The sequence below is a fragment of the Triturus cristatus genome, chromosome 4_1 (assembly GCF_964204655.1).
Source record: "Triturus cristatus chromosome 4_1, aTriCri1.1, whole genome shotgun sequence".
Classification (NCBI taxonomy): Eukaryota; Metazoa; Chordata; class Amphibia; order Caudata; family Salamandridae; genus Triturus; species Triturus cristatus.
In genome coordinates, this window is record NC_140585.1 from 859,848,274 (window position 1) to 859,873,307 (window position 25,034).

General features: G+C 47.3%; 1 protein-coding gene across 5 annotated transcripts in view; it reads right to left on the minus strand.

The window, feature by feature from the left end:
* The window catches only part of TASOR2 (transcription activation suppressor family member 2), a 1,022,580-nt gene that overhangs the window by 391,977 nt on the left and 605,569 nt on the right, over positions 1–25,034 (minus strand). For 2 of the 5 annotated variants that reach the window (XM_085653576.1, XM_085653573.1), the window contains exon 18: positions 1,551–1,595. The exons of the other annotated variants lie outside the window; for them this stretch is intronic. In XM_085653576.1, the coding sequence (XP_085509702.1) occupies positions 1,551–1,595 (45 nt within the window). The remainder of the gene's footprint in view (positions 1–1,550; positions 1,596–25,034) is intronic. 5 annotated transcript variants of the gene reach the window in all.

A 25,034-nucleotide genomic window follows, 5' to 3' on the forward strand; every position in this document is an offset into this window, starting at 1 on the left:
CAATTTTTAGTGACACTCCAGTGTGGATTAATGGCAACAAACACTGACAAAGCCAACTGGTTAAGCTTTAATGAGTATGCAAAAGAGTTTTCTCATGATTGTGTTGGTAGATTTAAGCTAGACTTATGTGCTTTGCCGAAGTTTGTTTATTAGCACACATGGATCACTTCTTTATGCAAAATATGAGCCTTTTCTAAAACATTTATTAAAAGCCTGCGGAAGTGAAAAAATATTATGTGATGATTTACTGTACTTTTCAGATGTGAATTAGTACCGCACAATATTGCACTGAACTGCAGAGGAGGCAAGTGCAAAGACATACATTCTCCACCACATATATTTTTAGACAACTGTCTAGAATAGATGTCAAGTCAGACTTGAAAAATAGCTAAGATGCTTCTGACACTAGCTGCTGTTAGTCTATTAGGCTGTGATAATTTATCTTACTCGTTTTTTTTTAGGAACAGTTTCTTATAGTGCAAAAAAGAGTGGCTGAACACTTTACATAAAGGCTTCTTTACAAAAGCGGTTCAGTAATTTAAGCATGTGCAAAAAGGTACAAAGGTTCCAACATCATGTGTGAGAGGTTCATAATGACAAAACTGTCAAAAGAAGTTATTCAGGGGGCCAACCACATTTAATAAAAAACAACAAAGTTTGCATAAATATTAGTCACAGTGTTCTAAACAACAAGGTAAATGATAGATAAGATGGTTTATAGTTTTACATAGCAGTAGTGACAGAATACCAATTACAAGGTGTACTGAATTCACAGTGGCACTGAATTAAATTGATTATAGTTCTGAATAGTAAAATTAATAGCTCCAGACACAAAAATGATGAACACAGCAAGCAGAAGCATTAAAAACAAAAAGTAAAAAAAGAAAATGGAAGGAGAAGTAGGAAAAACTAACCACAATGGTAGAAAAAGAATCCAATAATTACAAAGGTCCTAGATACAATTCCTTCTTTATCTTCAGAAGTGCTCAGGAGTTTGACCTGTGGTTCTATGATCCTTTTACTTACTTTTCCAAATTATTTAGTATAACTTCTTTCTTAAAGGGTTTGCTACTGTTGCTTTCAGGTTTTTTGCGCTCTATAGAACAGATACTATGCAAACACTAAATTCACTGACTTATCTTACCAGCTGTAAATTTCCCCTCTGTGCCTCCCATTTACTGTGTCAACAGAATTCAGTTAGAGGTCATACTACTTCCTAGCATATCTGTCATCTATAACAAATACAGGCGGAAATAACGTTCTGGGTACCACCTTGCTTTTTAGTGAAAGATATTGCTTCTCTGTGATGAAACTGTCATACTACTTGTTTAAATACATTCCTAACAAACCTGGCTCATTCACAGAAGGGAGTTTTCTGGTAGCTCACTTTTTATAGCTGTGCTTGCCAATATTGCTAATATACTGAGTGATTACCAATATAATGTAGCAGACATGTGTAGAGAGTAATGAAATCTGGCTCATAGCAGACAATTTCAAGTAAAACAACAATGTGGAAAGAAAGGTAACAGGTGAGAGATTACAAGCAGTACCTGTGACTCACTAATGCAGATTTCCTGAACAGGTTCAGGCTCCAACTAGGGAGGTAAAATATTACACAGTTAACACTTAAGCACACTGCTATATTGCAATAAAACAGTTTAAAATGTGTAGGGAAGAGGTCTTTTTCATTTTTTAAGGTCCAGTGCACACATCAAAAACACCTCAAGAGAATCAACTTACTTTCGTCATTTTAGAGTCTCGGTCATAATTTTTTTCTCAGATGGCAGTGTGTTTTGCACTTAATGAAAACAGCTGACAAAATGTTGAGTAGAGTGTAAACATGTTTGCGGTTGATATTTAATATTAATTAATGAATGACTTTACCTGCAACATCTGACCGTGATCCTCCTACGTAGCTAATGAACAAGTTACTTACCTTCGGTAACACCTTATCTGATAGAGACTATCTAGCTGCAGATTCCTTATCGTAGAATTATCACCAGGCATCAAACTGAACCTGGAAACATTTTGTGAGCAGTACCTGTGTCCGCCAGTAGGTGGTATCGATCTGCTCCACGCGATAGCCATGCCGGATGTGATGTGCACGGTGCTTATATAGGCACCAGCTCCAGGGTGCTGACGTCAGTTTCTTTTTGCAACCTTCAATGCCAGGAGTACTGTGCCACGAAGAACACTGATGACTGATGTGGAAAACTAGGGCCCTGAAAGGGGAGCAGCCCTGTCCCTAGAAGTCTGTTAACAAAGCGGGGAGGATGAGTGGGTCGGTAAACAAATCTGCTGCTAGATAAAATTTCAACAGATATGGTGTTACGGTCAGTAAATAACTTGTTCATCTGATAGAGACTTCTAGCCGCAGATTCCTTATCTCATAATAGATACCTAAGCTATACTTCTCTGGAGGAGGGTCTGCGAAATAATTTCATACAAAAATATTCCTAAAGAACCGAACTACAAAGTGCCCATCTCTACGTACTGGACTTTCCAGGTAGAAATGTTTCGTGAATGAGTGCAGAGAGGCCAACGTAGCTGCCTGGCAGATGTCCAGGACCGGAACTCCATGTGCTGATGTGGTGGTTGCTGCCTTGGCTCTGGTGGAAAGAGCTAACAAACCCTCAGGGGGTTGCTTCTTGGCCAATGCGTCGCAGATGTTAACGTAGAGCACAATTCATCAGGAGATGGCCCGCTTCTGCATAGTCTCCTCATTCTTTGCTCCGACGTAACGCACGAAGAGTTGGTTGTCCACGCATAACTCTTTAGTGCGATCAAGGTAAAACAACAGTGCTCTTTTTGGGTGAAGTCGCTCCTCTTCTTTAAAGGGATGTGGCAGAGCGTAAAAAACAGGGAGGGCGATGGACTGGCCTACATAAAAAAGGAGTGACTACTTTCAGCAGAAAGGAAGCTCTGGTATGAAGAATCAGCTTGCCTGGGTAGATGTTCAAATACAGAGGCTTGGATGACCAAGCCTGAAGCTCACTGACCCTCCAAGCAGATGTCATTGCTACCAGGAAGTCTGTCTTGATGGTAAGCCGCCCGAGAGAACAGTTGTGCCAGGGCTCAAAGGGAGCGCACATCAAGAACATCAGGATGAGATTAAGGTCCCATTGAGGCACAATAGAGGTAGAAGTAGGAAACATGTGGCAAACCTTTCAAGTAACTATGTGCAATAGGGGATTAGAAGAGGGATGGCGGATCAGGCAACCACAGAAAGGCTGATATAGCAGAAGAATAACCCTTTAAGGTGCCCAGAGCAGATCCCTACTGGGCCAGGGAAATGATAAAGAAAAGAAAGGGGAGCAGAAAGGGGATCACCCTGTTTTTCTGCACACCATGCCACAAATGTGCCCCAGCAGCAGGCGTATACTGTTTTGGTGGAGGGATGCCTGGCTGCCAGAATACCATCACAGACTTTGGGCGGAAGGTTGAAAGCTGCCAACTATTGCCGCTCAATCTCCGCGCTGTAGGAAAGAACCCCTTTTTGACAGTCACCAACACGTTTTGCTCACTGGTAACGGTGTTGTTGATTGGTAGTGCACTGGGTCCCCGCTATATCCAGGGCCCAGTGCCAGTGCTTTTTCTCTAAAAACAAGATAAATGTTGAATTAGCAAAGACGTTAGCACCCCTGTAAGTCCCCATTAAATGGTAACCCTGGGACCTAGGGCATGGGTTCTAAAGAGAGTCCCTAAGGGTTGCAGCATGTACTATGCCACCCCCAGGGACCCCACGCACAAACTGCATGCACAATCTCGGTGTACCTTGCCCATGTACAGTGTATGTACTATATGTAAGTCACCCTTACAGCCTGTCTTAGAGCCCTAAGGCAGGGTGCATTAAATTACATGTGAGGGCACACTTGCAAGAGCAGATGTGTCCTTGTAATGCATAGTTCCGTTGCTAGACATTGCAAGTGATCAATGACATGTACTGGGCAGTGGTCATTACATGTTACCCAGCTACATGATGGCTTCACTGAAAGTAATGGTGTTTGGTATCAAACACCATGTCTTAATAAATCTATATTGATGCCAGTAACAGATTTATAATGACATGCACCCAGAGGGCAACCTGAAACCCTACTAGTGACATCGTGTGCTGGCTGACTGGTCTCTTACACCCTGCCACCACAGATGAGTTTCTGACCCCCTGGAGGGAAAGCCCAGGCTCTCAGAGGTCAGAAACAATGCCTGATCTGGTGGAAGGTATTCACACCTCCTCCGGAAGGACAACTAGCAGATTAGCATCTCAAGGCCAGAGGCTTCAAAGCCTCTACCGCCTTTAAAATGCAACCTCAGCTTTGTCCAGACCAGAGAAATGCCACCTATAGCTATAAGGCCCATTTGGTACCAGAGCAGGTGGGAAATGAGATAGTCAGAAGGCTTGGGCTACCTGAAGTGGACAGTCGAAGAAGGGGTTCACCATTTTGGTTTTGGTGAAACTAGAACTCCTGGTCAGGATTTTTTTTTTTTTAAACCTTTTTACTGTATTTTGTATTTACCATACAGGGTATACATCAATCAATAGCTTTAATCATTGCATCACATTCATTGTCCACATTAGCATGGCTGAAAATGTTAGTCCACTGAGGAATTACTTGTCTTAGTGCATGGGGTATGCTTAGATGTGTGCCTGTTCGGGGATACTGGGTGACATATTGGAGTGTCTAGTTCTAAGGTGTAACTGTTGTACCCTTGCTGTCCGTATGGGATGTTGGAAAGGAACAATACGTTTATGCAACCAAACTGGGGAGACATAACTCAGGGAAATGGGGCAAGGCATAAGGGCATTAATCTTCGCAGGTCCGACAACATCGAGGGGTGATCCCTCATCGAGACAAGTGTAGTGTTCCATTTGGGGCAGTAGGGATGGCCTCGCTCCGGGGGTTCTTGTGGGGTTCGAGGCATGCCTGGGCCTGGTGCCGTCTGGCTGGCAAGTGGGGTTTCTGATGGGGTGGCTTGTGCTTGTGTGAAGCTGTGGAGGAGCATTGACCACTCCATGGATATCTGGTTTCGCCGCGTGCCGCACGCGTCCTCCTGTCTGATGGCATCTTCCAACTCCAGGTCAGGATTATGCCCACTCCTCACAGAAAATAGTCATAAAGTGGGGGATAGACACCCCAGGGGTAGGTAGCCCATTGGCTACTGCCCTACACTCTCCTAAATGCCACTAACCTCTGTATTTAGGGGTCCCCTGACACCAGAGACAGATTTGTCTACCTGGGAACAGAACAAGGACAAAGAAGAGCCGTCAGTGTGTGAATAGAGGACTAACACCAAACTTGGCACCAAACCTTGCCTGGCTGCTGGCACCTCGACAATTGCAAAGACCCGACTTGTCCAAAAGCAGATCAACCTTCCAAGCCCTTGGAAGACTGTCCAGTGCCTCAACAAGCACTCAGCATCTCAATTGGGGTGGAAGCGCCACCCCACTGCCCTTGTCCGGTACACCATTTTGCTGGCCATCAGGCTCACCGAGGGAGCATCATGACAGGAAGATCTTTTTGTGGTACAACAAGGTCAGCCCCATCTAGCCACCAAGTTGAGGTACCCTAGTCCCTCCAGGTGCCCCCCTGCACCAGTACCCTGGGAACTGGAGCACTTGCAATAACGAACCAGTTACTTACCTTCGGTAACGCATTATCTGGCAGAGACTCTATCTAGCTGCAGATTCCTTATCTTTGAATTTTCCAGGCATCAGACTGGATCCAGAAACTTTTGCTGAGCAATACCCCTTGCGTGCGACTTCGGGTGGCTCCATTCGGCTCCGCGTGACGTCATCACATCAGTAGCATCGGTTATACATCACAGTGCCTATATAGGTGCCACCGAGGCACGCGGACATCAGTACTTTTTGTATTTTCCATGCCAGAAGCGCAGATCCACGAAGTAACTGGCGTAGTCGTGTGCAAAAACTAGGGCCCAGAAAGGGTAAACAACCCTAGTCCTACTAAATCAGTCCGCAAAGCACGGAGGCATGGGTGGGGCTGTAAAGAATCTGCAGCTAGATAGAGTCTCTACCAGATAATGCGTTACCAAAGGTAAGTAACTTGTTCATCTGATGGAGACTTCTAGCTGCAGATTCCATACCTTTGAGTCAGATACCCGAGCCATACCATCCCAGTGCTGGGTTGCGGACTCATGATCTAGACTAAGAAGTCTTGCAGGACTGAACGGGCAAAGTGCCATTCCCTGCGCACTTGACCATCAAGGCAATATATTTTGCGAACGTGTGCAATGATGCCCATGTTGCTGACTGACAGATGTCTTGGACTGGGACATCCCGAGCCATGGCCGTAGTCGCAGCCTGTAGTGGGCCATTAATCCTTTAGAGGGCTGCTTCTTCGCCAAGGTGTAACAGATTTTAATGCAGAGAACGACCCAGTGAGAGATGGTCCTTTTCTGCACTGCACTTTCCTTCTTCGCTCCCACATACCCCACAAAGAGTTTTGTGTGTTCAAGGTAGAACGACAACTCTCTTTTTGGGTCCAGTCGGTGGAGATGCTCCTCTTCCTTAGAGGGATGTGGGGCAGCAAACAAGGTGGGCAAAGTGAGGACTGACCCAGATGGAATGGGGTCACAACCTTTGGCAAAAAAGATGCCAGGGTGCTAAGCACCACATTGTCCGGAAAGGACATAAGATAAGGAAGCGAGCTGGATAATGCCTGCAATTCACTCACCCTCCAGGCCGATGTAATCGGCACCAAGAAGGCTGTTTTGATGGTCAACAGCCGGAGGGGACAATTGTGCAAAGGCTCGAAAAGAGCGCACATCAGGTAAGTGAGGACCAAATTAAGGTCCCATTGTGGCATGACAAAGGGCGTAGGTGGAAATAAAGGGCCCAGCCCTTTCAGAAATCTATTTACAATAGGAGATTTAAAGAGAGAAGGTTGGTCTGGCAGCCACAAAAAAGTAGAGAGGTAACCTTTGAGAGTACCCAAAGTAGAACCCTGCTCGGCAACAGTTAGAATGAATAAAAAGACAGTAGAAAGAGAAGCAGAAAGAGGGTCAATGGACCTTTCTGTACAGTACAATACACATTTCTCCCAACGGCAGGTGTATACCGTCTTAGTGGAGGGCCGCCAGAATAACATTACAGACTTTGGGAGGAAGGTCAACAGCTATCAAATGTAGTCACTCAATCACCACGCATGGAGGCACAGAGTTGACAGGTTCGGGTGGAGAAGCCTCCCCAGCTGCTGAGACAGAAAATCCTCTCAAAGGGGTAGCCTGATCAGAGGATCGACACTCATGCTCAGTAGCTCTGGATACCAGAATCTCCTTGCCCAGTCCGGTGCCACAAGAATGACTTGGGCCCGGTTGCTTCTGATCTTCTTCAGAACCCGGGGCAGGAGTGGTATGGGTGGAAAGGCGTGCAATAGGCCTGCGCTCCACTCGTGACGAAACGCGTCGCCGAGTGATAGCCACCTTCAAAACTCCAGCGCGCAGTACTGCTGACATTGCATGTTCTCTTCGGAGGCGAACAAATCTAACCAAGGTTCTCCCCGCTGTCAGAGACCTTGTGCCACCTCCTACTGGAGACGCCATTCGTGATCCTGAAGGCATCGATGACTGAGATCGTCTGCCCTGGCGTTCAGAGAACATGCCAGGTGTTAAACCACAAGGGATATGCCCTGCTGTTCCAGCCATGTCCAGAGAAGAAGGGCCTCTCGACAAAGGGTCCACGACCCCACCCCACTCTGCTTGTTGCAGTACCACATGGCGGTGGTGTTGGCCGTAAACACCTGCACCAGCTTCCCCTTGACAGAGGGAAGAAATGCTTTCAATGCCAACCGAATCACTCGGAGCTCCAACAAGTTTATGTGGAGTCCTATCTCCGCCGGAGACCAGTGACCCCTGATCTCCACCTCTCCCATGGGGCCATCCCATCCCAGAAGTGACGCATCCGTCACTACTGTGAAATCTATGTGGGGAAGGGAGAGAGGTCTGCCGCTGACTCAATCAGAGTTTGTTAACCACCACCGTAGATCCTTTGCAGTTCGTACCGAGATCTAAACCACGTCTGTGAGATTTCCACGAAGCTGTGCCCTTTGGAACGTCAAGTCCCACTGCAGAGCCCGCATACGCCACCTGGCGTGTCTTACCAACAAGATGCAGGAGGCCATGAGATCCAACAGCCTCAGAGTCAACCTCATCGAAATCCAGGATAGAGGCTAAAACATCGGAATCATACCCTGAATATCACTGACTCGCCGCTCGGGAGGTTAAGCCCGAAACTGCACTGTGTCCAGAACTGCTCCGATGAAAGGGAGCATTTAAGGAGGAATCAGGTATGAATTTGGCATGTTTACAGAGAACCCCAGCGAATGTGGGAGGTTCGCCATAGTCTGAAGGTGGGAGACAACTGCCTGGGGTGAGGACGCCTTCAACAACCAGTTGTCGAGGTAGGGGATGACTGACACCCCTGACCTACGCAGATGAGCTGAAATCACCACCATCACCTTGGAGAGAACCTGAGGGGCACTGGTAAGACCGAAGGGGAGCACAGTAAACTGAAAGTGCTCGCGGCCTACCTTGAACCGCAGATCATGCCTTTAACCCGGCAGGATGGGAATGTGGAAATATGCATCCTGCAGGTCCAACGCAGCCGTCCCGTCTCCTTGGTCTAAGGCAGACAAGACCTGAGCCAATATGAGTATTTTATATTTCTCCTTTTTGAGGAAGAGATTGACGGTCTGAAGATCCAAAATGGGCCGAAGCCTTTTGTTCTCCTTCGGAATCAAAAAGTTGCGGGAATAACAGCCACTGCCTTCTTCTGAAGCTAAGACCCTTTCTATAGTTCCTTTGGCCAAAATAGCTGTAACTTCCTCTTGGAGCAACTTTAAATGATCCTCCACCAGCCGTTCTTGAGTTAGAGGAATAGGAGGAGGAAAAGAAAGGAAAGGGAGAGAATAGCCCCCCTGGACGATCAGCAAGACCCACTTGTCTGTTGTTATAGATCTCCAGCGGGGGAGATGATGATGAATTCTCCCACCCACTGGAGTAGTGTGGTCCTGCAGACTCAGAGTAGGAGTGCTAGGAGGCTGTGGCTGCTGGGGGTAGTGTTTTAGGCGACTTCTGGCCTCCATTCCAAAGACAGAATGTACTGCATCAACATCCACTCACGGCTTGGGTAGTCTGAGCGAGACAGTGGCTAGGATAGGGCTGAGGTGGCTTGAAACCCCTTCTGTTGGCATGAAAGGGGCGAAGGGAAGACTGGCCATGAGGAGTGGAGGAGAGGCCCAAGGATCTGGCCGTAGCTCGAGAGTCCTTGAACCTGAACAGGGCCGAGTCTGCCTCTTCCCCAAAAAGGCGGGTTCCATCAAAGGGCGTGCCCATCAATTTGGTTTGGACATCCCCGAGAAGCCAGTTGTACGAAGCAAGACGTGGCGTATCAAGGCCACTGTCATTGAAATCGGCCCACCCAGCGAATCGGTCGTATCTAACCCATACGGGAATTTTGCTGCATCCCTCCCATCTTTGACAGCTTGGGAGAGCACAGCCCGGGCCTACTCCGGGACTTGTGGCAGCACCTGCGCAAACGTCTCCCAAAGAGAGTGGGAGAAACTGCCCAATAAGCACGCGGTATTCACCGACCGCAATGCCAGACTGGAGGAAGAAAACATCTTTACAAATGAGGTCAGTCTCTTGGATTCCCAATCCGGAGGGGTGGAAGGGAATGTGCCTTGGCACGTAGAAGCCTGCACCACCAAACTTTCTGGGGTGGGGTGTTGGCTGAGGAACTTTGGGTCGCCCGGAGCTGGGAGATTGCGGCGTGCAATCGTCCTGTTCACATGAGCCCCTGTGCTAGGCTTGGACAAAGTTCCTAGAAGGACGTCCGTATGTGCCTCATTAAAAGGCAATAGGGGTTCAGAAGTGGAAGCCCCAGGCTGAAGCACTTAGGTCAGGAGATTAGTCCTGACCTGCACGGAGGGCAGCTCCATTCCTAGGACCTCTGCTGCCCTCTTAACCACCATGGCATAGGACGCCCCCTCCGCAGTAGCCACTGTAGGCGGAGAGAGAAAGCCAGTGTCTGGGGAAGTATCCAGGCCACTGGCTTCCCCAAGCTTCCCATATCAGTCCATTGTCTTCTGAGAGACATCCTGGTTCTTAAGAGATTCTCCAGACTCCTCTCATTCCTCTCTTGAGCCCAGCACGTCCACAAAGCGCTCTGGCAACGACATAGAACCCCTGGGTTCTGTCGACGTTGGAATCGGTGTCGTTCGACACAGTTCCTGCTCCGTGTTGTCAGGGATGAGGATGGGGCTTGCACCACCGACAGGAATCGGCGATGTTGTAGGAACTGAAATTGGATTAGATGCCGGGGAAGGTCATGTTGGCACGACCGGCATCGATCCAGATCTAGGATCGGATCCCTGAGGCCCCACCGGCTCCATGGCCAGAGCCGACCAACCCAATGGGGCTCCATCCGACCCCGCGGGGCCCGAGGGCTCACCAGCGGGTTCGTTCCGCTCAAATACGCAGCACATGGCCTCATAAAACTCTTTAATTTGAGCGGGAGTCGCTTCGGCTCCCGGAAAGGGTGGAAGGCGTGAAGTAGACATGGGCTCTGGCTCCGCAGAACTGTGCCTAGAGCGTTGGTGCTCCTTACTTCTCCCAACGACACACGTCAGTTGAGATGAAGTCGAAGTCGGCATGGCCTTCTTCTTCTTCTTGTGCCTCTTCTCCGAGTGTCCAGAAGACCTCGAATGGGAGGAAGAGGACTTAGGGCTCTGTGAGCGGTCCCGCAACCTCCTCTTCTTCAAACGGGACCGTGACCACCTCGGTGTCTCGCTTGACAGTGTTGACTGCCAGGCCGCAAGCAACTTCATTCTTGCGCCCTCTAGGTCTGCGGGGCCATCGCCGGACAGTCTGAACACGACTTCGACTCGTGGTCGTGTTCAAGACACCACAGACATACATGGTGGGGGATCTGTGACCAACATCATGCGGGACGAAGTTCCGCATGGTTTGAAATCTGTCTTTCTCAAAGACATCCCTCGCACACGTAATCGAATCCAAAAATATTTAAAAAAGTCAAGAAAAAGCCTACCAAAAAGCAGCCGAGGGGTAGCTCTAACCAAATCGGTGCTCAACTGTCGCGGAAAGAGAAGAACTAACGTCCACGCGCCTGGGTGTCGCCTATATAGGCACCGCGACGTCATAACTGATGCTACCAACGTCATCACACAGAGCCGAATGGAGCCACCCGACATCGTGCGTGAGGGGAATTGGTCAGCAAAAGATTCCGGATCCAGCCTGACGTCTGGGAAATTCAAAGGTAATGAATAAGCAGCTAGAACTCTATCTGATCAAGGCTTTTGGAGTGTCCAGCCCAGACACCACCGCCCCCAAATCGATCTGCAGGATGAGGGACTTCAGGGCCGATGAGGCTGACACAGAGTGGCCCTGCTGTCTTGATTTCCTCCCCTCTACAGGCCTAAGCGAGAACTGTGACAGCCTCCAACGCAAGTGGCCAGCAGGCCAAACACCACTGCACTAGAGCCCCACAGCCCGGGTTAACGACAACTGTAGGAAGCTAGCTCTGTATGTACTGTACTAGAATGAGGTATAGTGTGCACAGAGTCCAGTGGAACCCCAAAGGTAAGCGGAGGTAAAAGTAGATAGCACCTTACTCTCTATTTGTGGTAGTGTGGGCAAGCAGTAAGGCGTTATCAGAGACTCAAAGACTGAACTCAAACCAATTTGTTTGTATAAAAAATATTATTTAGTTATATTTATTTTCTAGAACCAAGCAAGCCTGTTGCAGGTAAGTGTAAATGGTACTTTTCAAGGCAGGTTGAACAACACAAGCAAGCTGAATGAAAACGTCTTTGTTACAGGTTTGTAAATCTTTGCAATATAGTGAAAATTACTGTTAGATTACTTTTGATTACTTTACAGATTACTTTATGGATTACTTTTTCTACTTGATGTGATATGCCTAGAGATCACACTGGGACATTTCCTATAGAAAAGGTAAGTAAAGCAGTTGTCAATTATTTGCAGTTTTTCAAGTTCTCATATAAAACCAACTCCACCCTTGGAACAATTTTCAAGGAAAAACAGTTGATGTATTCCTATGGAGAAAATATAGGTATTGGTTAACAGGTAAGTACTTGGTTGTGGGAGTTGGTATTCTGGGGTTAGAACCAGGGTTCCACCAGGGTCAGGGATGCACCCTCAAAGCACCCTCAGTGGCACTAGGGTGGCCGGGTGCTGAGTCCCAATGTTATCCAATGGGGCACAGGAGGCCTCCTGTTGGTTGCTGCTCACGTGGCGGCCACAGGGTTGTGGGAGCAAAGCTCCAGGTTTTAGGCTCAGGGCAAAAGGAGATCAGAGTTAGCACCCAAAGTACACCCGCAGCGCAGCTGGGTGCAGGGTGCTGTTTTGGCGTCGGGTGCCCTGTTGAATTCAAAGGGGATTCCCGGTTTCAACAAAGACTGCAGGCTTGGGGACGAAGATCTTCTGGAGGTGACCACTGGTTGGAGAGGTAAGTTGGGATGTCTGGGGATGCTGGGACACCATCGGTTGGGCCACCCAAGGCCGTGGGACGTCGGCTGCAGGGGTGTCTTTAGGATTCGGGTTTTTCTTAACAGCTCCGGCCGCGGTCGGGGGGATCCTCCAGAAAGAGGCTGCAGGCTTCGCTTGGAGATTCGAGGCATGTCAGAGATCACCAGATCTCAGGTCAGGATCGGCTGGAAGACCTCCTCGTGGTGTTGGGCCATTTGGAACTCGGGCCATAGGCGTCGAGTGCAGAGTGGTGCTGACTCGCGGAATTGGCCGGAGCCAGAGTCTGTGGGTGAGCAAATCCGGTGCTCACGGGAAACAAAGTCTTTGACTTGGAAGGCAGGGCAAGTCCTCAGGGTTCTTGAGGTTGCTGGCTGCAGGACACACCAGGATTTCGCTGTAGCAGGTTCAAGGTGGGGACAGGCTGGTAGGGCTGGGGCCAAGTCAGTGGGCGTTCTCTTCTTAGTTTCAGCCCGGGTTCTTCGGTCCTTTCTCTTCTCTTCTTGTTGTTGATTCTGGTCTGAGGAGGCAAGGTTCAGGGTTGCCCCTAACTACTAGATTTAGGGGCGTTACAGGTAAGTAAAGGTTGGGACCACCAATGCATCCCTTCCTTGGAGTGGGTATACCCCCTCTTATGCCATCCTCCAGAGGGAGGAGGGCATAAGCCTCACTCTGGTTGGCTGGGTCTCCCTATCTGCAAGATGGCGGGGACTGAGAGTTGTGCTTCATCTCACCTCCCCCCTGAGAAGTGGGTAAAGTAGGCACACCTCCCTTTCTCATTTGGTTTTCCCGCAGATTTTCCCACCCAAAGTGGGGGGTCAGAATTGGTGGGGGCCAGTTGCTGGCAGCAGCAAAGGCCTAGGGTAGCTCACAAAGGCGGCAAACATTTGAAGCTTTCCCTTCGTGGACCCTGCCCATCGTCCCAGGATGTGCATTGTTTCAGACCCCTGAGAGCAGCAGGCTTTCGACCCAGGGGTCCAGAAACATGTCTAGTGGTGGCAGCTGGCGAGCAGCCACCCAGCCTGGACACGAGTGTTTCAGGGGGCATCTCTAAGATGCCCTCTGAGTGCATTTTTCATTAAATCCCGCACTGGCATCAGTGTGGGTTTAATGTGCTGAAAAGTTTGATTTCAAACTTTCCATTTTTTAGTAAAGCCATTATGATGCTGTGGAGTTCGTAATGACAAAGTCCCAGCACCATATACTCGTAATGGCATTACTGTACTTACAATGTCTAAGAATTGGCTTAGACACTATAGGGGTACAGGGCTCATGCATCTGCACACTCACCACTGGTATAGTGCATCTAGCTAGAGGGGTAGCTGATCTATGCCAGGGCGGTGGGTTGTAGGCATGGCGCACAGGGATGTGTGCCATGTCGACTCTTCACTTTGTTCTGCACCAAAACAAGCAGCCTGTAATGAAAGTGTGTGTGTGTCAAGGCACAGGGCCTCTAATGGTGGCACAATAAGTGCTGCAGCCCTTAGAGGCCTTCCATGGCCACAGTGCCCTTGATATCTGTGGTACCATTTACAAGGGGCTGACCTGTGGCCAAAGAGTGCCAATTGGGTTTTGTTTTTATTGCAGTTTAGGGAAACAACATAGGCCCTGGGTACCTGTTTGGCAGGAACTCAGGGCACACTCAGTCAAAGTACATCAGCAGGTTGGCAAAATGTGGGGGGAACCATGCAAAAAGAGGGCACTTTCTTACAACAACCGACTGCGCTCCCTTGCTCCAAAGATCCTAATGAACAGAGCTCCCCTTTGAGTTCTGCCGAACTTGTCCTCACATCTCCCCTTGCAGCCTTTGCTTTCAGGTGCCCATTGACTTCAACGGTGTAGCACTCGAGGCTAGCAACCCCTACAGCACCTCTACACTCGGACACGCCACAGCAGGTAAACTATAACTGCTAGTGGTTCTTTGGACCTTAACCCCATAGCACCCTCGAACATCGACTTCAAGTATGTGCTTGCAGCATGTGTTTCCTCCCATAGGATAACATTAACGCGTTTGAGGTTCATATGTCAAAAAACGTTATTTGTTTATTTTACAGTCATTTTGTCAAATACATAATTCCAAAAGTACCTACCTGATTCCAATGATCTTGTAAATTGATCTCGGATTTCAAACATTAGCAGTCGTCTCCTCAACCAAGTCCTGTATAATTTGCAATAAAGCTCGCTCAACTGCCTGCGGTATTTTATACTGAGGAATGCGAGGTAAAATGGCATTGTCTTTAACTCAAATCGAAACTGGTGGTATCTGTAACAATCCCATATCTGTGTCACCTGCCACCCAAAGGGTGGACGGTACATCTTTAAACTCCGCAGGAAGAGGCACATCTTTGGACTGGCAGTGCATAGCGCATAACATCAGGACCCATTGTCATGTAAACACCCGCCGTAGAGCAATAAATCGTGGCATGCAATTTTTTCAACATGTCCATCAACTTTTCTCCACAAATAGTCGACAACAAGAATGGCAAAACCACAGTGAAAGGACCAATAGTCAACGCAAAAGGTTTTGAAATGGGGCTCACAACCGCTACACCATAAAATCCTACCGAAACATTATTATGGCCAGACAGAGCCGCCCCAGGAACGAGAAATAGAACTGTTTGTCGCACCTGTACCTACCAAAATCTCCTTAGCCGAACCATGCACATCCGCACTAACATACGGACCACGGTGACCTACAGGTATCGGAACTGGCCCCTCACTCTGTCCCTAGCTGTCCTAGGTGTAAGACATTTCTGGTCACCTCATCCGCATCATAATCATCATGATAATACTGTCCTCCCCAGGAGTCATCAAAATAATTCTGATCAGAACGACCCTGCGGGGCCACAGCATTCTGAGCCCTGTCCTGTCCACCAGCTCTGTGACCCCGCCCTTGAGAACCTCAACCTCTTGGGACGCCACCTTCTGTGAAAGCACCGGACAATCGCTACGCCAGTGTCCCTCCCTCTTTACAATACGCACACTGATTTAGTCCTAAAGGCGTGGTATTTGTAGGCCTGCTAGTGGCGGAAGCTGTCGGGCCGAACCACCACGTCCTCTATCATTTCCCCTAGAAGCCTGATGCAACAGCACCTTCGTCTTCAAATCCTTGTGCTTCTTCTCTGACCTCTCTTTATCCTCATTTTCCCTGTGCTCATAATACTGTGCCGTATTCAAAATAACAGAAGGGGAAGAGGTGGACCAGGTGCTCTCGGAAGCCTGCAATCTGGTCGCAACCTCAGGAAGCAAATTGGAAACAAATCTATTAACAAACAGTCACACACCACCTTCGATCGACAAATCCTATCCCCTATAATCTAGAAACACACCTTCAAAGTGAGTGAAAAAAACCAGACACACTCTCATCTTTCTTCTGACGGCAAGCCGATAACTTGTCCCAATCGACTTTTCTCGGAGGAATAAAGGAATGCATATACGTAATGATACGGCCGGGCAAAGCAGGTATCTCCGCTCTTGGCTTATCACCTGGCTTCCGTTTCTGATCCCATACCATAATTTGGTCCCATGTACCACCCAATTCAGCAACATGTTCCTGTGTGTACTTGTCTCCAGATATCGACCGGAACTAGTACCAAGCGTCATCACTGTTGAAGAGGCAGCTTCACTCAATTCTTTATAATAAGCAGTCGGATTCTTCCTAGGGTCGGGTAACTGAGTCTTAAGAGACGAGACTTCACTCCTTTTCCACGGAGAATAAACCCATTGTTCTTGGAAACGGCCACTACCCCATGTCTAGTAATGATATCATGCTGATCCCTTAGCTCTGGTACTTTGGGATGATAGATAGGATGAACCTCCCGCATCGGAAACTGAGATACCGGGGTGGGGCCCTTCCTAAGGAGTCTACCCCGATAAGCAACCACTGTCGCAACATTACTAAAAACTTGACCAGGTGCCATATCAGTAACATATACATGATCCTTAATATCATATAGAATTTGCAGTGCCGCATCATTGAAACACTGCTCCCAAAGACTGATCAAAGTAGCGGACATGTGCTTAAGGGCATGCTGTTGTACAAAAGGCTCATAATCTTTCATCACACTCTACACATCTTCCACACCATAAATGGGATTCCGAGCCCACTCGGCAGCTAGATTAGCAACTACCCTCTTCTCCGCATCTCCCATATCAGATCGGACTAACGTCCGCCCCATACATTCCATACATTTCGTCCACTCTCTATACTCAGATCCACGCACTGGTGTCCCACTACTCAGTAATGTCGGGGGATGGAAGAATACAGTGGGAGTAGAAACAGAAGTAACTGGCACTAATGTTGCTGCCGGCTGCGTCTCAGATGTAAGAGCTGGCAAAAGAGATGCCGAAGCAATAGGTGTTGCAGGAGTACTAACAGTCTCAGTTGCCACAGAGGGCAAAGGTAAAGACTGGACAGGAGATGCCATGGCAAAAGTAGTCCGATCAATAGTAACAGAAGCAGAGACAGCAGAACCAGGTAGCTGAGTCTGTGAGGGAAGGCCAGGATATATCCTCTGTGAGGAATATCGGGGCGGGGTCGAGTATCTAACAAATGTTCCACAAATGTATACATTTCTTCTATAAGATAAGATTATCAATATTTAATCGAAACATTGTACCTTTACGTTCAATTCCTAGCATTTGTTTCTCTCTATCATGTGCTACATCTTTCTGAGTCAATGTTTGCATTCTCCCCTTCCGGGCCTCTTGCTCTGCTTTCACTCGTCTCTGTGTAGCCTCCTTTTGCCACGTTCGAAGAGAATCAAACATAGACTGCCTACCTCTTTTTGCAAACTACTTCTCCTGTAAAAAAACACTTTTTTGTTCATCAAAAGTGCTTGTCAACAGCCACTGCAACTCGACATTGACCCTCCTATATTTGTGCCATAGCGTACTAAACATATTAGGGCCCTGGCTCACATACATATCAAAGTTCGGAGTGCCTTCTGGAGGCGCCGGCTGACTTTCTTCCAATGGAGCATCTACAGAGCAACAACAACAACAAGAAACCAAGAATCTGATAAACCCAGGCATTTTCGAAAGTAAGCCAAATTTGCTATGTTGCCTGGCAAAGTGTTCACAAACACTTTGTACCAATATAGGTCCTAAGACCGTGCCAAATACAAACCAAAATGGTACCATATCCACAAAAAACTAAAACAAACTCACCTGGTGCACACAGGTCAAACAAATGTATTCACCACTGCCGACTCTTCGGACCAAACGGTCAGAACCAAGGGTTTTGCCGTTCAGGACCCCAGTCGGAATGACCGCTGGGCGAGGCACCGTCTGGCAGGACAGAAGGGGCAGCTGCGAGCAAACAATGCTCCTCGTACAGGGATCTCTGATCCGTCCGTCCGACCCGATGATGGCCTCGACCTCCACACCCGTCCGCTAGAGGAGATGGGTCACCCAATGGAGTCCCTGTTAGGGCGCCAACTGAAGGAAGTGACCCAATTAGGGCCACCGGGTTACTCACGACCACCTCTCAGTCTTTCATATTAATGAAGAGTCAGTCAGACAGTAGAGAATACAAACCAAGTATATGTCTATTCAGATACACTCGAGTGGAGCCCAGTCTGCCCAGTCTCCAAGGATTACTGCAGAGGGACTGACTTCAGCAAACATGCTGATACATTATGTACGATTCAGAACCAAAGAAGGCACGCCCAGACTGAAAATTTCCAGTTGGAGGCAGCTAGACAAAGAAAGTACAGAAGGATGAGTTTCGATCCTGAGACCGGGCACACAGTATCTCTATACCAAGGTAGTTCTGCCTTTGCCCACCGGTGGACTAGTGGGAGCAGGCCTCTATCTAGTGGGAAAGGTATGCGCTAATAAGAACAATGTATTCATTAGCACAGCAAGGCCCAACCTTGGAGAAAAGAAAACTACCACAGCTGCTTTCAGCAGAGACAGAGAGAAATTAGTTTCAATCATGGCTCAAAATGGCGGCCAAACATAAATGGTGCCGCAAATGCAAACTTAATTCGTACAATACATAAGCAGCACAGCTCTGACATTTTTATTCTCACACAGCCCTAAGGCAGGGTGCATTATATTGCCTGTGTGGATATATCTGCATGAGCAGGTATGCCCCTGTGCTGGCCAGTTCAATTACTGCCAGTACAAGTGACCAGGAAAGCGATTTTAAGTACATATGCTGGACACTGGTCAAAAACGAGTTCCCAAGCTACATGATGTTTTCCCTGAAACTAGATATGTTTGGTATCAAACATCTCGTATTAATAAACCCGCACTGATTCCAGTGATTGACTTATTAACACATGCATCCAGAGGGCACCTTAGAGTTACCCCCTGAAAACCTACCAACTACTAGTGTGCTGACTGACGAGCATGCCACCACAGACACGTTTTTGACCCCCAGGGGTGAGGGCCTTTGCTCTCAAGAGGTCAGGGATAAAGCCAGCTTGGGCAGAGGGTATTCATACCCCTCCCACAGGATGACCTGTGAATTAGCATTCCAAGCCTGGGAGCTTCAAAGAGCCCACTGCCTTTGGTATGCAAATCTGGCTCCCCTCACAGGAGAGGATGCCGAACCTGCCTGTCCAGTGCCCATTTGGCACCTAGATAGGCGGGAAAACTAGTAGTCAGAGAGCCATCTTCACCTTCAGGCTAGTTCCACCCCTATGGTGGGCTGCCTGAAGTGAATACGAAAATCAGAATTCTGCTATCTTTGTGTTGGCAAACTTAGGAACTCTAGGACAGGGTTATGCCCATTTCCCATAGGAAGTGGTCTTATAGGGAGCATATTGATCCCAAGGGTACGTTGTCCATTGGCTACTACCCTACACTCACCTAATGGCCATAAATATAAAATTTAGGGGAGCCCCTGGCACCAGGAGATCAGATCCAGCCGACCTAAAATAAGAAGGACTGAAGAGCTGCGAAAAGCAAGAATGGTGGAAAAACTAACTGACTTGGATCCAACCCTGAGGCCTGTTCCCTGTTTCCGGAGGATTGCGCCCAAGTCAACTTATCCTGCCAGCTGCTGTGCCTCCAAAAGCCTTGGAGAGCTACCAGTACTTTCACCAAGACACAAAAACTTGTAAAAAAGTGGAGCTGCTACCCTGCACCCTGTAGGTACCAAAGAAAAACTGTGAGAACTCCATAACTGCGTAAACCAGACACTGGTCAGCAACACTGCACCTGTCGCTCCAAACCCAAGCTGAAGTGGGCCAATGGTCCCAGCATGGTCTTCCCGAGAAGAAGCTCACCTTAGGTTTGCCAGGAGGGGACTCATCGAAGCTGCCTGCTGCCTCTTTGTGCAGCCCCCTACCCCCCGAATGAGAGTGACTCAGCTGTGAAAAACAAGACACCTCTGCAACCGTCACCCATAGCCCGAGTGGAAGTGGACCAAAGGAGTACCCACGTCCGAGAGCATCACGAGACCTGAGCCTCCTTGTTGGTTCAGCTTGAAATGTTTTCTAGTCCAAATGTGCAGCCACTCTCCAACCAGACCGATCCCCATTGACTAACATTGGGCATCCAACGCCAAAATACACCTCTGCACCTGAATGCCCTAAAGCCTCACAAGGTGAACTGTTGATGTGGCCTTGGACCTTGCTCTATATTCGCTTTAAGTTGAGGAGCTAGGTCCCAAAAGTCGCTGTGAAGTACCTGTATGCAGTGTGTTTTTCCTCCATAGGATAACACTGCCACCTCTGAAAATTGCACCAAGTGTCGACTTTTGAGATTTAAAAGTATTTCTATATTGAAACGTACTTAGCTGATTATCTTGGTGCCAAAACTTTTACAAAAGCCAAGAGTTATTTTTATAAATTGGTGTGGATCTCCTTATTGAGTCATATGCATAATTTATTGATTGTGTGTGAATTTCGGACTAACACTCCTCTCTGATAAGCCTAAGGCTGCTACCACACTATCGCCTAGAAGAGCACCTTGGGATTGATAGAGCAAGCCCCACCCACTTATAAGGGAATACCTGGACTCTTTGCACAGTATATCTCTTTCTGGTATTCTACATAGAGAGCCAGCTTCCTACAATGAGCATGACGAAAAACACAGACACCACACATATCAGATAATTATGTAAGCTTTATCATCATTGTTTATAGCATCAAGCACTTACAATAAGTAAATGCTTTTTTTCTAAATACACATTGTCTCAACTGGCCCATTTTTAATAAAGTACACAGTACTTTTATTCCAGAATTTCTTTTCCATTTTTTTCATGCTCTCCCATTGACACCTCCCCACAGTTCAGGGCGGACTTCTTTCCACACCCTCTCTTCCACTGCTCCCCAGCCCACCCCTCCTGGTGTTCTGAGAGCAGGAAATTTGCTGCTGGGTTCACACATTTAACTTATTATATTTTTTTCTAACTACTTTACGGCTCTGAGATTGGCATACATCTTGGAACAGTACATAAAAAATGGTGTCTGTGTCATGCTATAGGCACACACATACATAAAAGCATACACTGTGACACGTACGTTTATACTTCATCATGCTGGGCTGTCAGAGACATGACATCATGCATGATGAGACAAACACATTTCATCACGATTTGTTCTTTTAACAGCAGAGCGATATCACTAAAAATCACTAGCAAATGTCAATTGGTTTGTGTTGGCAATAAAAACAGGAGCCCTACTGCTGTTGCCAATACGTGTTTCTCTAAAGCCTTACAATAAACAGCTGGTACTGTGAACAATTGTTTGCTAGAGCCTTAATGCCAACTTGGTAGATTTCTCATCAAATCTATACTTTGAAAACTTTGTGACTCTGACACTGGCACCCTAACCAGTAGGAAATATTTTCTTTCAAAACCATTAGGTGCTTTCATTCTATTTTGGCAATTGAAAATCAATATCAAAATCTATTGATATTCCACTTCATGTGGAAGAAGAAAGAGTAATCCCTTATAAGAAAGGAAAATGTTACTTACCTAGTAAGCATCTGTTCGTGGCATGTAGTGCTGTAAATTCACATGCTATACATAATCCTGCAATGTAGTGTTGGGTTCAGATGTGTTCTTCAAAAAAAGTCTTACGAGTCACAAGGTATTATGACTCCTTCTCCCGCTGGTAATGCGCATGGTCATCAAATCCACTGTTAAGATTGTTTTCCCGCATGGCGGTGAGGATGAAATTTGAAGTGAAGTGTAGTATAGAGAGATGGCATGTGTGGCTGTAGATACACATGCTATACACAGACCTGCCGGTGGCTAGCTTATGGGAATTGCATTGGTTAGGAAAAGTGTACGTAGAACGGCCTGCGCAACATTGGCTTGTCGGGGACCAAGTACGTCCACACTATAATGTTTTGTAAAAGTATGTGGTGTGGACCAGGTAGCTGCTTTTCGAATATCAGCAATAGGAATATTCCCAAGAAAGTCCAGAGAAGGTCCTTTTTTCCTAGTTGAATGGGCTCTAGGAGGGATAGTTAAAGTCCTTTCAGCCTCAGCATAGTATGTCTAGATGGATTTAACAATCCATCTGGCAATGCCTGCTTTAGAAATTATTTTCTCTGTATGGGGTTTGGAGGAAGCAACAAAAAGCAGTTTTTTATTTTTTTAAGATTTAGTTCTGTCAATATAATACACGAGAGCTCACTTACAATCTAATGGTAGGAGAGCCTGTTCCGCAACCATATCAGGTTGAGGGAAAAATACAGAAGGGTCAATAGATTGATTGAGGTGAAAGTTTGAAAACACCTTTGGGAGAAACGTAGGGTTGGTGTGGAGTATAACCTTATCTCTATGTACTTTGAAGAAGGGTTCTTTCAAGGTTAGTGCCTGAAGCTCACTGACACGGCTAAGGGAAGAGATGGAGACCAGAAATGTTACCTTCTAGGACAGAAACTGGTGACGAAAGGACTAGAGGGATTGGGATGGAGGGCCCATTTATCTTGTCAATATAATGTTAAGATTCCATGTTGAGCTGGTGGGGCCCTAGGAAGAATGACTCTTTTAAGACCTTCCATGAATCCTTTAATGACAGAGATTTGGACTAGGGAAACTTGTTGCCTGTTCTGAGGATAAGCGGCTACAGACGCTAGGTGTGGTCTTATGGATGTTAAAGCTAAACCAGAAGTTTGTAAGTGAAAGAGGTAGCAGACAATGTCTAGTACTTTGGCTACTAAGGGATCAATATGTTTGGAGCACCCAATAATGAATAAAATCTCTTCCATTTACCAGCATAACAGGCACAAGTAGCAGGTTTGCACGCCGCAATGAGAATGTCCATGCAAAAAAAAAAAAAAAAAAAAAAAAAGAATGTCCATGCATTCTTGTGCGAGATTAAAGTATCTAAATTCTAAGAGCTCAGGAGCCAGATCTCAAGGTTGAGAGACCTGGGATCCGAGTGCCTGATTTCTCCTTGGTTCTGTGCGAGAAGGTCCTTCCTGTTGCGGAGTGTCTCATGTAGGACCACGAGGGTGGTGAACCAGGGCTGACGTGCCCATGTGGGAGGCACCAGGATGAGGGTGAGAGATGTCTGTTGAAGTTTCCGAACCACAAATAGAAGTAGAGGGTAAGGAAGAAATGCGTGAGCAAATATCCCATAGCAACTCATCAATAGTACATCGCACTTGGACTGTGGGTGTGGAAACCTGGAGGCAAAGTTTGGGCATTTGGCGTTTTCCACTGTGGCGAAGAGGTATATTTCTGGTAGTCCCCAACACTGAAAGTATTGGTGAAGGATTTACAGGTGGAGTTCCCACTCGTGGACTTGTTGTCACATCCTGCTGAGGAGGTCCGCAAAATCGTTGTCCACTACCGTCAAGTATTCTGTAAGAGGAGAATCTTGTGATGGAGAGCCCATTTCCAAATGTTCTGGGCTAGGTGAGAGAGCAGAGGGGATCTGGTGCCCCCTTGTTTCTGGAGCATGGCACCCATTTTGGCTGTCTTGATGAGGCCTACCATGCCAATTTGGTGAGGGAGGAAAGCTTTCAGCGCAAGGTGATCAGCTAGTAGCTCTAGATGATTTATGTGGAGAAGTCGTTGACTGAGATTCTACTGACCTTGGACAGTCACATTTTGTGAAAGCGCTCCCCATCCCGTAAGGGAGGCGTCTGTTGTTATGGTTCGCTGTGGAACTGGGTCCAGGAATGGCTGTCCTTTTAACCCTTTGCTGGTGTTTCACCATTGCAGAGGATGGCAAGTTTGATGGGCAACCAACACTAGATCTTCTCACTGATCCTCTGTTTGAGACCATTGGTGTGCTAAGCACTCCTGTAATGCGCATGGTCGTCAGCTTCATAGTTAGATTATTTTCCCGCATGGCGGGTGAAGATAAAATGTCGAGCAAAGCGTAGTATCGACTGATGTCAATGCAAAGAGGAAAGTAAGAAATACAGCGTAACCTAGCATGAGGTACTATAGCGATGCATGAGGCCATCATGCCGAGGAGGCGCATAACTGTCCTGACTGTAACTTGGATGGTTTGGTTGAAATAGAGTAAGGAGTGTATCCTGGTGGCATTTGGGTAGACTCTGCCCATCTGTGAATTGCGCATTGCCCCTAGATAAGGTTGGATCTGAAGGGGTTGGAGATGGGATTTTAAAGAGTTGATGGTAAACCCTTGTTCGTGAAGTAGTTTGATGACCCAAGTGTGTTGGCACCATTCTAGAAGAGCGGCACTCATCCAGATAGTGAAATATGTGGATGCCTGGTCTGAGTAGGTGACCGGGTACCACCGCAAGGCACTTAGTGAAGACCCTAGGTGCGGTAGTGATTCTCAAAGTACACATACAAACCCAACGGCAGAAGAAAGCACTCTAACAATGGAGTCGATTACCATGTGCATTACCAACAAGAGGAGGAATCACAACTGCTTGTGACTCAAAAGAATTACTTCGAAGAAAAACAACGTGCACAAATTTGAGCCCAACACTAGATGGTAGGATTATGCACAGCATGTGTATCTACAGCCACACATGCCTCGTAGAACAAGTTACTTATCTTCGGTAACGGTATATCTGTAAGAAACATAGGATAGTTATAGATCCCTTACCTTAGAATTACCCCCATGAGTCAGACTGGATCCGGAAAGTTTTTCGTCAGCAGTACCTCTGTGTGTCCGAAGGTGGCGTCGGTCGGCTCCGCGTCTGTCGTTGGTGTCATGGTCGCCGGGATGACATCGCGGTAGCTACTTAAACGCCGCCCTTGCGCGCTGACGTCAGGTTTGTACACGACTTTCTGCGCCAGAAACGCAGAGCCATACAAGACACTGACCACTGGTGCACAAAACTAGGGCCCTGAAAGGATGTCCTTAAATCTAGAAATCAGTTCGCAGAACGGGGAGGATGGGTGGGGTGGTAAGGAATCTATAACTAACCTATGTTTCTTACAGATATATTGTTACTGATGGTAAGTACCTTGTTCATCTGAAAGAAACAGTTAGTTATAGATTCCTTACCTTAGAATAGATTCCCCAGCAATACCAACCCCGGAGATGGGTCTGCGAACCAAGATCACACTGGGGAAATCCTGGAGAACAGAATGGCCAAAGAAGCCGTCTCTCCAG